Below are 13,761 nucleotides of genomic sequence, written 5' to 3'. Positions count from 1 at the left end.
CTGAACAAATAAAATTGGTCTGAGCCACACCTTTCCCTGTAGCAGCCAATCCACGGAGAGCGGATCCGCCCTCGAAGGAAATGAGGAGGGATCCAGAGCTTCTCGCGCAAACTAACACACGCTCCCATCCCGTCTTCCCTCCCTCCCTCCCACAAGCAGTTTTAAGGAAAGCGATGCCCTTTTAAACTCGTGTGGAAAAAGGCCCATTGCAGGGGGGGAGGGACGGCATCCAGGCGAGAGCAGACTCGGGACTTGCCTGCCAAGCCAGGTTTTTCACCTTTCACTTGCTCCCCCCCCCCACACACACTTGCTGCCCGGCCTGCCTTCCCTCACAAGGAAAACGGAAGTATGGCACCCAAAACGGAAGTTATACTCAGAACAGAGCATGTTTAGCTTCCAAAAAAAGTTCCAAAACTGGAACACTCATTTCTGAGTTTGAAGTATTCAGGATCCAAGTACTAGCTACAGGTATGTAGCCGTGTTGGTCTGAGGTAATCGAAACAAAATAAAATACAGTAAATCCTTCCAGCTTAGATAAAGGGACCCCTGACCGTTAGGTCCAGTTGCGGACGACTCTGCGGTTGCGGAGCTCATCTCACTTTACTGGCCAAGGGAGCCGGCGTACAGCTTCCGGGTCATCTGGCCAGCATGACTAATCTGCTTCTGGCAAACCAGAGCAGCACACAGAAATGGCGTTTACCTTCCTGCCGGAGCGGTACCTATTCATCTACTTGCACTTTGATGTGGTTTCCAACTGCTAGGTTGGCAGGAGCTGGGACCGAGCAACGGGAGATCACCCCGTCATGGGGATTCGAACTGCCGACCTTCTGATCAGCATGCCCTAGGCTCTGTGGTTTAACCCACCCACAGTGCCAACCGCATCCCCTACAAACTTAGGGAGACCAACTAAATTTGTGTCAGAGACCAACTAAGTTTGTCATTGGCATGAGCTTTCGTGTGCATGCACATTTCTTCAGATACACTGAACATCCTGACATCAGGAATCACAAGACAGAGAAACCAGTAGGAGAACACTTCAATATCCCAGGACATTCTATACAAGATCTCAAAGTAGCTGTCTTATTACAGAAGAATTTCAGAAATAGACTGGAAAGAGAAGTTGCCGAATTGCAACTTATTACCAAACGTAAAACCACGGAGAGACGTGGTCTGAATAGAAACATTGGATTCTTATCTCATTCTACACGATAAAGCTCTTTTTTGCCATCTCACCCCTTGCTTTTTCCTGCAAGACCAATTGGCGTCGTTAAGAGTCATCAACACGTTTACCCCACCTATCGGCCAATCACCCATTCCCACCACCCTTCTGAGTAATACCCCAGTTCCACCCTATCACTATATATAAGGGTCTGGGGACTTGTTTCAGTGTATCTGAAGAAGTGTGCATGCACACGAAAGCTCATAGCAATGACAAGCTTAGTTGGTCTCTACAGTGTTACTGGAATGAATTTTTTATTTTGGTTCCAAGTAGTTTGAGAACTAAGCAGTTCGAAAACTGAGGTACCACTGTATTTATTTTTCCCAATTTGAACTGTATTCATCCCCTCCCCCGGTGGTGATTTTTTTGTTTAGGTTCCAAGTAGTTTGAGAACTAAGCTGTTCGACCACTGTATTTATTTTACAGGGACCACTGTATTTATTTTTCCCAATTTCCCCTCCCCCGGTGGTGATTTTCTTCAGTCAAAATGAGAGTACCCCCTAAACGTTTTTTAAGATACCATATCATTACATATCAATGGAAAGATAGTTTAATGAAGAATGTAATGCAATAACTTTTATGGAATGGCTGTATCCGGCCATGCGTTGCTGTGGCTGAGTCAGGGTCCCCGTTTCCCAGGACAGGGGGAAGATGTGACCCTCACCCCCGTCCCCTCTCGGTCCCCCCCACCACATACCATATCCACAGTTTGGGGAGGCTGTGCGTGGGTTCCCCGGTGGATCACAATGGGTGAGGGGGTAGGTGGGCTACCCGTAGGTCATGTTGGGGTGGGTCCCCTGTGTGTCAGTCAGAGCAGGTGTGGGTGGGGCCCTCTGAGGATGTGGGTGAGCGTTGGAGTCTCCCTCTTTCCTGCCGTCTGCTCAGGAGGGGGCGCAGCGGCGATGGAGGTGGGGACGGTGGCGGCGGAAGGTGAGAGGTGAGGTCCGGCTTGCCTCCTGGGCTGCCTGCTGGCCTCCCTCTTCGCCTGGTGGTGGAGGTGAGGATAGGCGAGGCCCGGCTTGCTTCTCACGACGTTGGCGTGTGAGAACAGGAGCAGCGAGGCACGGCCTGCCTGCCGGCCTCCCTCTACATCCGGCAGTGGGGGTGAGGAGATGCGAGGTCCGGCCTGCCTCTCGTGGTGGTGGCGGCGCCTGCTGCAAGACCCGTCATATCCCCTGCGGTGGTGGTGGCAGCTGCGGGTGCTGCGAGGTGAGAAGCGGTGAGGCCCGGCCTGCGTGCCGGGCTACCTCTACCCCCCCTCCCCCCGGCAGCTATGGATCTGGAGAAGCCTCGATTGAGAGGAGGAGGAGGGGGGGCGGGAATGTGGAAACGTCGTTTTATATTCTTATTTCCTCCCCCCCACCCCCGGCTCCGCGAGGCATCCTGGGTTTCTATAGGATGTTTCCCTTTGACGTCCAGCAGATGGCGCTATTGCTACACCAAAGGATAGCAATATCTGTTCGTTTGAGGTCCACTGGAGGGTGCTTTTTTTTTTTTTACAAAAAATCATGTTTTTACCTGTGACAGGTGTGAGATCTATATAATCTCAGTTTATGCAAACACTCGCTTATTGGTATGGAACGTTGTCTCCAAATTTCAACGCAGTCGGTCAAGCGGTTTCAGAGAAAAGTGGATGCACGCAAACATTGACATTTTACATTTACTGGTATATAGATTTTTTATTACAACAGTACATAAAGAAGAAATGTGAAACAAACAGGGGGGAAATAGATATACAGGTAGAATTGTCGTGCTGGCACTTTGTGATAAACAAGTGGGTTTTGCGTTGCAGTTTGGGTACTCAGTCTCTAAAAGGTTTCCCACCACTGCCCTAGGAGCATGTCCAGTTTCAAACGTGGAGGGAGGCTTCCCACCCTAAGTGCCCAGAGGTGGCTCCTGCCTTGGGGCAGCTGGTGGATATGGAGGAAATTGACCCTTAGCATTCTCGGTTTGGGACCTGCCTGAACCTCCTTCCACATTATTCTCATCTATTTTGTTTCTCCCCTGTGTCATTTTGGGGATAGCATTCTACACACACTTGTGTCGCTGTGCATGGACTGCAAGAAGATCAAACCTATCCATTCTGAAGGAAATCAGCCCTGAGTGCTCACTGGAAGGACAGATCGTGAAGCTGAGGCTCCAATACTTTGGCCACCTCATGAGAAGAGAAGACTCCCTGCAAAAGATTGAGGGCACAAGGAGAAGGGGACGACAGAGGATGAGATGGTTGGACAGTGTTCTCGAAGCTACGAACATGAGTTTGACCAAACTGTGGGAGGCAGTGGAACACAGGAGTGCCTGGCGTGCTATGGTCCATGGGGTCACGAAGAGTCGGACACGACTACAATATATCTATAAATCAAAAGAATAGATGAGGGTTTCAAGATTAACTTGGGCATATACCGGTAAGAATGTGCTTACCGTCTTTCTGTGTCTTCATGGTTCCATTATTGCAAATATAACAGTGGGAGTTATGTTGCTGTTCCTATAATATTAATCTAACTCAACACCACCAATCTCAGCTCCACTTTGTGCAACTCTCCATTCCCAGATACAAACATTTCAGAAGCAACACTCCAGACTCACACACTCCCCTCCCTATCTAACAGTACATTAAATATTATATTATGCTTACTATTGTGAAATGTTACCGTCATTACTTTAAAAACATGTCTAGACAACGTTACATTCAAACAACAGAAGCTCAAATACGCTGCATGTATTGAAGACTGACTTCCTGTTATTGAAGTGAAATAAAGTGTCAACTCGGAGAGAAAGAGGTTCTACACTTTAAAAAGCATTCCATAATAACCAAAGCAGAATCAACACTCCTTCTATTTAAACCATTTCTCATTTTTTAGTTAATTAATGGCTTGTAGAGTTTCCACTCTTACAGCTCTTACCCCTCAGAGTCTTTTGATGGTTTGTAAGACTTCGACATCAACTTCAACTGAACCTCTGTCCACTTCCCTGGCACTTATACGGTTTCTCCCCCGTGTGAGTCTGTTGATGTTTTCTAAGATTTCCACTGTCAGTGAAGCTCTTTCCACACGCCATGCATTTAAATGGTTTCTCCCCCGTGTGAGTCCGTTGATGTATTCTAAGGTGTCCACTCTGACTGAAGCTCTTTCCACACTCCACACATTTAAATGGTTTCTCTCCTGTGTGAATTCGTTGATGTTTTCCAAGGTCTCCACTCTGACTGAAGCTCTTTCCACACTCCACGCATTTAAATGGTCTCTCTCCTGTGTGAGTCCGTTGATGGTTTCTAAGGTCTCCACTGTGAGTGAAGCTCTTTCCACACTCCATACATTTAAATGGTTTCTCCCCTGTGTGACTCCGTTGATGAATTCTAAGTGTTCCACTGTCAGTGAAGCTCTTTCCACACTCCATGCATTTAAATGGTTTCTCCCCTGTGTGACTCCGTTGATGAATTCTAAGTGTTCCACTCTGACTGAAGCTCTTTCCACACTCCATGCATTTAAATGGTTTCTCCCCCGTGTGAGTCCGTTGATGAATTCTAAGTTTTCCACTGTCAGTGAAGTTCTTTCCACACTCCATGCATTTAAATGGTTTCTCCCCTGTGTGACTCCGTTGATGAATTCTAAGGTGTCCACTGTGACTGAAGCTCTTTCCACACTCCATGCATTTAAATGGTTTCTCCCCTGTGTGACTCCGTTGATGGATTCTAAGGTGTCCACTGTGCCTGAAGCTCTTTCCACACTCCATACATTGAAAGGGTTTCTCCCCCGTGTGACTCCGTTGATGTTTTCTAAGATTTCCACTGCCAGTGAAGCTCTTTCCACACTCCATGCATTTAAATGGTTTCTCCCCTGTGTGACTCCGTTGATGGATTCTAAGGTTTCCACTGTGACTGAAGCTCTTTCCACACTCCATGCATTGAAATGGTTTCTCCCCCGTGTGAGTCCGTTGATGTTTTCTAAGTGTTCCACTGTCAGTGAAGCTCTTTCCACACTCCATGCATCGAAATGGTTTCTCCCCCGTGTGAGTCCGTTGATGAATTCTTAGTTTTCCAATGTCAGTGAAGCTATTTCCACACTCCATGCATTTAAATGGTTTCTCCCCCGTGTGAGTCCGCTGATGTACTCTAAGGCTTCCACTCTGACTGAAGCTGTTTCCACACTCCATACATTTAAATGGTTTCTCCCCCGTGTGAGTCCGTTGATGTACTCTAAGGCTTCCACTCTGACTGAAGCTGTTTCCACACTCCATACATTTAAATGGTTTATCCCCAGTATGAGTCCGTTGATGGTTTCTAAGATTTCCACTCTCACTGAAGCTCTTTCCACACTCCATACATTTAAATGGTTTCTCCCCCATGTTTCTGCATAGATGTATTCTAAGTTTTCCACTGTCACTGAAGCTCTTTCCACACTCCATGCTTTCAAATTGTTTATCCTCTCTCTTTTCAGACTCCGTGTATTTAAATGGTTTCTTCGTTATTCCTATTGGACATGGCCCACCAGAATTTTGACTGCCTTCTCCACTGTCTTTTGCGATGGGGGTGGGGGAGAGAGAATCCTATTGGTATTCTAGGAAGAGAACAAAAGAATATTACAGACATCAATTAGCACCTGCTCTTATTTTAACATCTCGTACATTATCTCCTGTCCTCCATATGTTCCAAATTTTTAGGAAAGGTAAATTTAAAAAATGTTAAATAATGGTCATGCATCACCAGCCTTTCCAAACCCTTAATCAACTTTAATGAAGCTGCATTATCTTAGAATATTGAATTGTGGGGTTCACTTTTTATAAAAAAAAGTGGTTTCTCACAGGAAAGGGAGCTGCTCTATGTCCATGGACCTGCCCACTATTCATGGGTGTGGTAAACCTGTTGACGACCATAGATTGGTCTAGATACCAATCATAATCCCTGGGAAATTTCTCAAGAACCTTTAAAATCCAGTTTCACCAACTCCCAAATAACAGAGCCCTAGAGCAGCCTTTCTCTACCTTGGGTCCCCAGAAGTTGTGGGACTACAATTCCCATCATTCCTAGCCATCAGGGCCAGTGGTCAGTGTTCATGGAAGTTGCAGTCCAAGAACATCTAGGGATCCAAGGTTGAGAAACGCTGCCCTAGAGGCACCTTCTAGGCTGAGGCGAGGCATCTCTGACCCTCCAGTTGTGGTTGGACACAAAGTAAAGGTAAAGGTATCCCTGACCATTGGGTCCAGTCGTGACGGACTGGGGTTGTCACGCTCATCTCGCTTTACTGACCGAGGGAGCCGGTGTACAGCTTCCGGGTCATGTGGCCAGCATGTCTAAGCCGCTTCTGGCAAACCAGAGCAGCGCATGGAAACACCGTTTACCTTCCCGCCAGAGTGGTACCTATTTTTCTACTTGCACTTTGATGTTCTTTTGAACTGCTGGGTTGGCAGGAGCAGGGACTGTGCAATGGGATCTCGCCCCATCGCGGGGATTCGAACCACTGAACTTCTGATCGGCAGGCCATAGGCTCAGTGGTTTAACCCACAGCACCACCCGAGTCCCATTTTGGACACAAAGTACCATCTGCCAAAGCAAGGATGGAACATGGCCAGGGATGATGGGAGTCTTATCTAGTTGGACACACTTTCCCCTTCTTCCCCCTCTTCTGAAAATGCTGAATATCTGTATTTCAGTTCCTCCTTCTTCCATGATATCCAAGATCTTCCTGATATAGTCCAACTGCACACATTCCCAAATCATCCAGCACCATTTACTTCCTGAGGCTGCTGCAGTTTGTCTAGAACACTGACAATGGGACATCACCTTCCACTGGATGAGAGGCTAGAGTATGGGTAGGCAAACTAAGGTCCGGGGACCGGATCCGGCCCAATCGCCTTCTAAATCCGGCCCGCGGATGGTCCGGGAATCAGCATTTTTTTTACATGAGTAGATTGTGCCCTTTTATTTAAAATGCATCTCTGGGTTATTTGTGGGGCATAGGAATTTGTTCATTTTTTTTCTTCAAAATATAGTCCGGCCCCCCACAAGGTCTGAGGGACAGTGGACCGGTCCCCTGCTGAAAAGGTTTGCTGACCCCTGGGCTAGAGGGTTTAATAAGAGCAGGCCAAATGGGACTCCGCTCTGTCCCCTCCTTGCCCCTCTCTGCATCTGCTGCCTGAGGGGGCTGCCTCAGTCTCCCTCACGGTGGCGCAGGCCCTGAGAACAACCTTCTCTCTGCCCTCCAAAATACAGGAAACATAACAAAGAAGACATTGGAGTGTAACCATGGAACATAACAACAACAACTGGTTGTAATTCACTTTGGGCTGCCCTGGGCAAGAGAAAGCGACTAACAGATTCAATAAATAAATAAAAATAACAAACATAGTAATAATTACTCAGGCGGGGAGGGGGAGGAACCCCACGCATTTCCATAACAATCTTCCAAATCCCTTAAATCGCACAGATTTAAGAGATCTGAAATAGTGGCAATAATGGAAACCTGGTGGAATGGAGAGAAGGAGTTGGGCACACTTATCTCTGGGTAGGGACCCTTTGGATGTTTCTCCACAGAAACACAGGCATGTGGGTGAGACTGTAGGTGACAAGACAGAAGCCTCAAAGGGTGGAAATAATAAAGTGGGCTTCCTCCCTTTCCTCTTTCTCCCAAATGGTAGGACTCCCTCTAACAGCCCCCAGCGCCCGATGCAGCAGCTGATCTGGGATTTATGGCAGGGCAAGGACTGAGCTTCAAGGGAGGAGAGGGTGGATCAGGCCTCCTGTTCAGGGATCTCTCCCTGGTCGACTTGAAATCATGGCAGATTCCTGAGAAGCAGGAAGAAGTCAAGGCAGGCAGCCCCCAAGTCTCTATTTCTTTCTCCAAGATGGCTTCGATTCCTCCCCCAGGGATGCTTCCCTCCCTCCCTGAGTCTGTGTACTGTAATTCCTCCTCCCTAAGCCCCGATGGTCCCCTTTGCCCAGAGGCCTCCCTGGCCGGCTCACCCTTCTTGCCAAATTTCGCCCAAGCGCTCCCACCTCTCCATCCAGTGGCCTCGCCAGATGAGCAAGGAGGGGGGAGAGAAGGGAGACGGGGGGGGGTCTCTAGCCAGGCCTCTCTCACCTGCTTTAACCCTTCCATGGACTGATTCTCTGATTCTCGACACAAAGGGGACCCATCCAGGCACGCCTCGGCACCTGCGCGGATTCCTGCTAGGGGGAACACGGAACTCGCAGAGAGGCGCGTAATTGGGGCCTCGGTTCAAGTCTCAGCCCTTGGTAGGCCTCCCATTTCATTTCCACAGAAGCCCCCCCCCCCGGGGGTCAGGGCAGTATCTCTAGACTCTCAAGCGGATGGGGCGCTGCAAAGTCTTCCCCGCCTCCCTTGCTTGCTATTCTATTCCGATTTCCTTTCCTGTAATATAAAGGGCTGGGCGCTCTCCACTGACACGAGGCGCCCCCGCTCACCTGATCCACAGAAGGAGGGGAACGGGAGCACTCCCCTACTTTCCTTTCATCCCCCCACCTCGCCCCAAATCCTGCCCTCCTTTCCCAGCTGCCCTGTTTGCAGATTCAGGGGGAGAAAAAGCGCATCCTTCTCCCCCCCAAAAAAACAATAAATATATATATTTCGCACCTCTTTTTCTTCCTCCTCTGCAGACCTGCTCCTCTTCCGGGAATGTGAATGGCGGTCCCTCCCTCTCCAACCTTGGCTCTCCCCTCCCCCTCCAAAACTTCCTGCCTCTCTAGGAAGCGGAGCTCACTGACCCATGGAGAGGAATGAGTGACGCCTCCCTCCCAGAACACACAAATTCTCCTCCTTCCAAACAAGCTCCGTTATCCTGTTTCTTTCCTGAGAAGGTCCCAGGTTCGATCCCCGGAGACGGCAGGGAAAGGACCCCCTTTTCCCAGAGTTGTTTACCTTTTCCCAAGCCTCTGCGGGGATCGCTCTCCTCCCGCGGAGGCTTGGGAAGAAGTCGAGGCAAATTCCTCGTGAAGCCTCTTCCTGAGGTTCTCAGAAGCCATGGTAGTTCTCTTCCTGGAGCTGCAGGAAAGGAAGCAGGAAAGGAGAGGGAAATAGTAGCTGTGCCCTTTCATATATCTCACTAATAGTATATAAACCCCGCTCAAACTTTCCCAACAGAATACTCGTTAGAGCACCTCTTTACCTGAACACTTAAATTCCACACGATATAATCTCACCTTTCATGTACCTCCACACTAAAGAAACTTGCACCTAGACAACTAGTCCATCAATTGATTGACAGCTTCAGCAAATCACAGTCCACACGGAGATGAACTCCTCTTCTGGCCTCTAACACTCTTCACATGTTCTCAACAGCCACTCACTCAGCCTGAGGGTGAGCGGGTGAGAAAAGGAGGGATTGTTGGAGGAGGAATGCTTCCTAGAGAGGAAATAAGTTGTGGTTTTTATTAAGGGAGATGCAGGGTTAGTTGGGAAGGCTCTCCATCCTCATTTTCGGAAGAGAGGAGGAGGGAGAGGGGCCACTTAATTGGGAGGTTTGTGCAGGGAGAGAAGTGTGTGTTTCTCATCCCCTCCCATCTACAGACAGGGCAGGTGGGAGGGGGGTTGGGGAGTGAGAGGAAGGTAGAGAAGGGATCCCCTCCCCCTTGCTTCTTCTTCGGATCAGAAGAGCGGGAGAAGGGCTGATGGGGGGACGACTTCTCCCAATGTTTGCATTGCAAGATCCTCTTTGAAGGGCAGAAATGGAGCCAGCGTTGAGGGAGGGGGCAGCTGAATACATTTACTGCCTGAGAGGAGCCAGAGAAGAGTGCTTCCCCCAAAGCAACTCCACTGGGACACTGAGCAGTCACCTGGGGACAACTATCTTCTCCCCACCAAAAAAGAAAGGCGTGGTCTTAGACGCAGCCTCCCCAACACTGTTTTATGGATTAGGGAACATCCAGCAGCAGACTGGACTCTGTGACTTCTGTGTTATGGGGAGAAAATGGGGTTTGGTTTTGACAGCTCCCCAACTCCATCCAGGTGGAAAGAACAATTCTTGGGGTACGCTATCTTAAGCGCTTTCCAACTTCGCTGGAGTCTAGCCCTACAGGAGCTGGTTTGATCATAAAACGCAAGACCGCAGCCAAGCAATGAAGAAGCAAATGTGTGGCCAGAAGGCATGATCATTTAGTTGTTGCAACAAAGGTCTCAATCTCTAAGGAGAGCAAAAAAAGAAAATGTCCAGAACAAAGATTACATGAGTTTTTAAAAATTCCCACAACACATTTCTCACAGGGTCATCAAAACATCACAGGTATATTACAGAAGAGGAGTGGTGTTGGGCAGAAATCTGTGATCCAGACATGGCCTTGTCAATCACACCTTGTTTCAACATCCATCTGTAACACAAGGAAAAGAAAATATCCCATCATCACTGAGGTCCACTTCCGAGGGTCTTCTGGCAGTTCCCTCACATTTACTGGTTACCAGGGATAGGGCCTTCTCAGTAGTGGCACCCTCCCTGTGGAACACCCCCTCTCAATAGCAGATGTCAAAGAGAGAAAGAATTACATAACTTTTGGAAGACCTCTGAAGGCAGCCTTGTTCAGAAGCAGGGCGGGGATGAGGAGCCTCCACCTTCCCCAACCCCAGCAACTATTCAGCCTGGCTGCCTTCATGGGGTTGCAGGGGATCTGATGCAGCCGCAAACCCCTCAATGGATAGTGTAAGGGAGCCTGCACCTCCCTAGCTGAGCAGCCCCGATCCAGCTGCTGTTCCCGTGCTAGCGGCAATGCTTCCTAGAGGAGCAGCCCGATTCCAATCCTACTTGCCAATCCCACTCCTACTTGCTGCCTGGCCCAGCCTTCCCTCACTCTGAGTTGGGGCCACCAGAGCTGGAGGAGGGGGTGGTTGCTGTTGTGGCGGAGGAACCTATCGCTGGAGGCCAGCAGGTACCTGCTCGCTTGCTGCCCGGCCCGCCTTCCCTCACAAGGAAAACGGAAGTATGGAAGTTATACTCAGAAGAGAGCATGTTCAGCTTCCGAAAAAAGTGCCCAAACTGGAACACTCATTTCTGAGTTTGAAGTGTTCAGGTTCCAAGTATTAGTTACAGGTGGGTAACTGTGAAATAAAGTGTCAACTCAGAGAGAAAGAGGTTCTACACTCTAAAAAGTGTTCCATAATAACCAAAGCAGAATCTACAATCCTTCTATTTAAACCATTTCTCATCTTTGAGTTAATTCATGGCTTGTAGAGTTTCCACTATTACAGCTCTTACCCCTCAGAGTCTTTTGATTGTTTGTAAGACTTCGACTTCAACTGAACCTCTGTCCACTTCCCTGGCACTTATATGGTTTCTCCCCCGTGTGAGTCTGTTGATGTTTTCTAAGTGGTCCACTCTCACTGAAGCTCGTTCCACACTCCACGCTTTTTAAATGGTCTCTCTCCTGTGTGAGTCCGTTGATGTTTTCTAAGGTCTCCACTCTGACTGAAGCTCTTTCCACACTCCATGCATTTAAATGGTTTCTCCCCCGTGTGACTCCGTTGATGTATTCTAAGGTGTCCACTCTGACTGAAGCTCTTTCCACACTCCATACATTTAAATGGTTTCTCCCCCGTATGAGTGCGTTGATGAATTCTAAGGTATCCACTCTGACTGAAGTTCTTTCCACATTCCATACATTTAAATGGTTTCTCCCCCGTGTGAGTCCTTTGATGAATTCTAAGGTCTCCACTCTGAGTGAATCTCTTTCCACATTCCATACATTTAAATGGTTTCTCCCCCATGTGACTCCGTTGATGTCTTCTAAGTGTTCCACTCTCAGTGAAGCTCTTTCCACACTCCATACATTTAGATGGTTTCTCCCCCGTGTGACTCCGTTGATGAATTCTAAGTGCTCCACTCTTACTGAATCTCTTTCCACACTCCATACATTTAAATGGTTTCTCCCCAGTGTGAGTCCGTTGATGCATTCTAAGTGCTCCACTCTCACTGAAGCTCTTTCCACACTCCATACATTGAAATGGTTTCTCCCCCGTGTGACTCCGTTGATGTATTCTAAGTGTTCCACTGTCAGTGAAGCACTTTCCACACTCCATGCATTGAAATGGTTTCTCCCCTGAGTGAGTCCGTTGATGTTTTCTAAGGTCTCCACTCTGACTGAAGCTCTTTCCACACTCCATACATTTAAATGGTTTCTCCCCGGTGTGAGTCCGTTGATGTTTTCTAAGTGTTCCACTCTGACTGAAGCTCTTTCCACACTCCATACATTTAAATGGTTTCTCCCCAGTGTGAGTCCGTTGATGAGTTCTAAGTTTTCCACTCTCACTGAAGCTCTTTCCACATTCCATGCATTCAAATGGTTTCTCCCCCGTGTGAGTCCGTTGATGTTTTCTAAGTTTTCCACTTTCAGTGAAGCTCTTTCCACACTCCATGCATTGAAATGGTTTCTCCCCCGTGTGAGTCCGTTGATGTATTCTAAGGTTTCCACTCTGATTGAAGCTCTTTCCACACTCCATGCATTTAAATGGTTTGTCCCCCGTGTGAGTCCATTGATGTTTTCTAAGTGTTCCACTGTGAGTGAAGCTCTTTCCACACTCCATGCATTCAAATGGTTTCTCCCCCGTGTGACTCTGTTGATGAATTCTAAGTTTTCCACTCTCACTGAAGCTCTTTCCACACACCATACATTTAAATGGTTTCTCCCCCGTGTGACTCCGTTGATGTATTCTAAGGTGTCCACTCTGACTGAAGCTCTTTCCGTTCAAAACATAATTTTATTGATTTTACAAATTACAAAAGATGGTACATACATATACACCTTTTCCACCTTCTTCCCACCCCCCTCCATGGGTCCTCCCCTGCCACAGAAGTATCCCACGCAGGTGAACAGTCAGAAGTGGTCCATTTTATGATTGGGTTTCTGTCCTCCTCCTCCCCCCCTGCCCCCGAAGCCCCCCCCTGCCACCAGGGAGCTCCAGTGAACCAGGGCAGTACGCAGGAGTTCATCCATCCAACCATCTATTGTCATACCAAAAAAAAAGAAAATACAAAAAGAGAAAAAGAGAAAAAAGAGAAGAAAAAAAAAGACAAAAAGGAAAAAAGACAAGAAAAAAAAATTCATCATAATTGTTAAATTCATAATTGTTAAACCATATTTTGTGGGCTTCCCCACCCTCCCCCCTTCCCCGGTTTTCCTCCCTTATTTTTCATCTTCAACAGTTTCATAGTTCATATTTTATAACATACACCTTTATATCTTATACCACTTTTAAACTAACTATTATCATTTTCGCCTATTGTCCACTCACTGAGAAATCAAACTCCCATTTTTTCTTCCCGTGCCTAATTTTTACCCCTCTATAGGCCTCCATATTTTCACCTTTTTCCAGAATCAATTCACTTTTTAAACCTATAATTATTCCCAAACTAACCTTACACCCCCCCGAGTACTGGCTCCACCCCACCAATCCAGCAAGTTCCATAGTCAGCAGTCCAGTTATAGTCCTATTAACCCATCCTTACAATCACAACTTCACTTTCCCTTCACCCCACCCCCTGTTTACAGTCTTTTGCCATCCAGGCCTCCATATCAGACCCCTGAGCTTCTTCTCTTCTCTGCTTAA

General features: G+C 47.8%; 3 protein-coding genes across 5 annotated transcripts in view; all 3 read right to left on the bottom strand.

The window, feature by feature from the left end:
* Nucleotides 1-8,849, bottom strand: part of LOC132591578 (oocyte zinc finger protein XlCOF6-like) — a 39,001-nt gene extending 30,152 nt beyond the window's left edge. Inside the window, exon 1 of the mRNA XM_060270798.1 lies at nt 8,806-8,849. The gene's annotated coding sequence lies outside the window, so the exon portion shown is untranslated. The remainder of the gene's footprint in view (nt 1-8,805) is intronic.
* LOC132591571 (zinc finger protein 226-like) lies at nt 2,700-11,407 on the bottom strand. Of its 3 annotated transcripts, none has more exons than XM_060270774.1 (3): nt 8,806-8,887; nt 4,123-5,772; nt 2,700-3,571 (listed from the first exon to the last, which is right to left on the bottom strand). In XM_060270774.1, exon 2 carries the CDS (start codon nt 5,618-5,620, stop codon nt 4,166-4,168), a length of 1,455 nt encoding a protein of 484 aa, XP_060126757.1. In that variant the 5' UTR covers nt 5,621-5,772; nt 8,806-8,887; the 3' UTR covers nt 2,700-3,571; nt 4,123-4,165. The 3 variants fall into 3 exon arrangements, with proteins under 3 accessions (XP_060126757.1, XP_060126756.1, XP_060126755.1); XM_060270773.1 differs by lacking the exon at nt 8,806-8,887 and adding exons at nt 9,091-9,213; nt 9,372-11,407 and having other exon boundaries at nt 2,701-5,772; XM_060270772.1 differs by having other exon boundaries at nt 2,701-5,772.
* Nucleotides 11,407-13,761, bottom strand: part of LOC132591584 (oocyte zinc finger protein XlCOF6-like) — a 34,512-nt gene continuing 32,157 nt past the window's right edge. Inside the window, exon 3 of the mRNA XM_060270825.1 lies at nt 11,407-12,762. Within this exon, the coding sequence (XP_060126808.1) occupies nt 11,536-12,762 (1,227 nt within the window). The 3' untranslated portion in view covers nt 11,407-11,535. The remainder of the gene's footprint in view (nt 12,763-13,761) is intronic.

Source organism: Zootoca vivipara, chromosome 2, assembly GCF_963506605.1.
Source record: "Zootoca vivipara chromosome 2, rZooViv1.1, whole genome shotgun sequence".
Taxonomy (NCBI): domain Eukaryota; kingdom Metazoa; phylum Chordata; class Lepidosauria; order Squamata; family Lacertidae; genus Zootoca; species Zootoca vivipara.
Note: the sequence above shows the minus strand (reverse complement) of the source record. Positions and strands in the feature narration are given on the sequence as shown.

Coding starts and splice junctions, on each gene's coding strand:
- LOC132591571 (XM_060270773.1), bottom strand. CDS start 5,620: ATGGAGTGTGGAAAGAGCTTCAGTGACAGTGGAAAACTTAGAATACAT.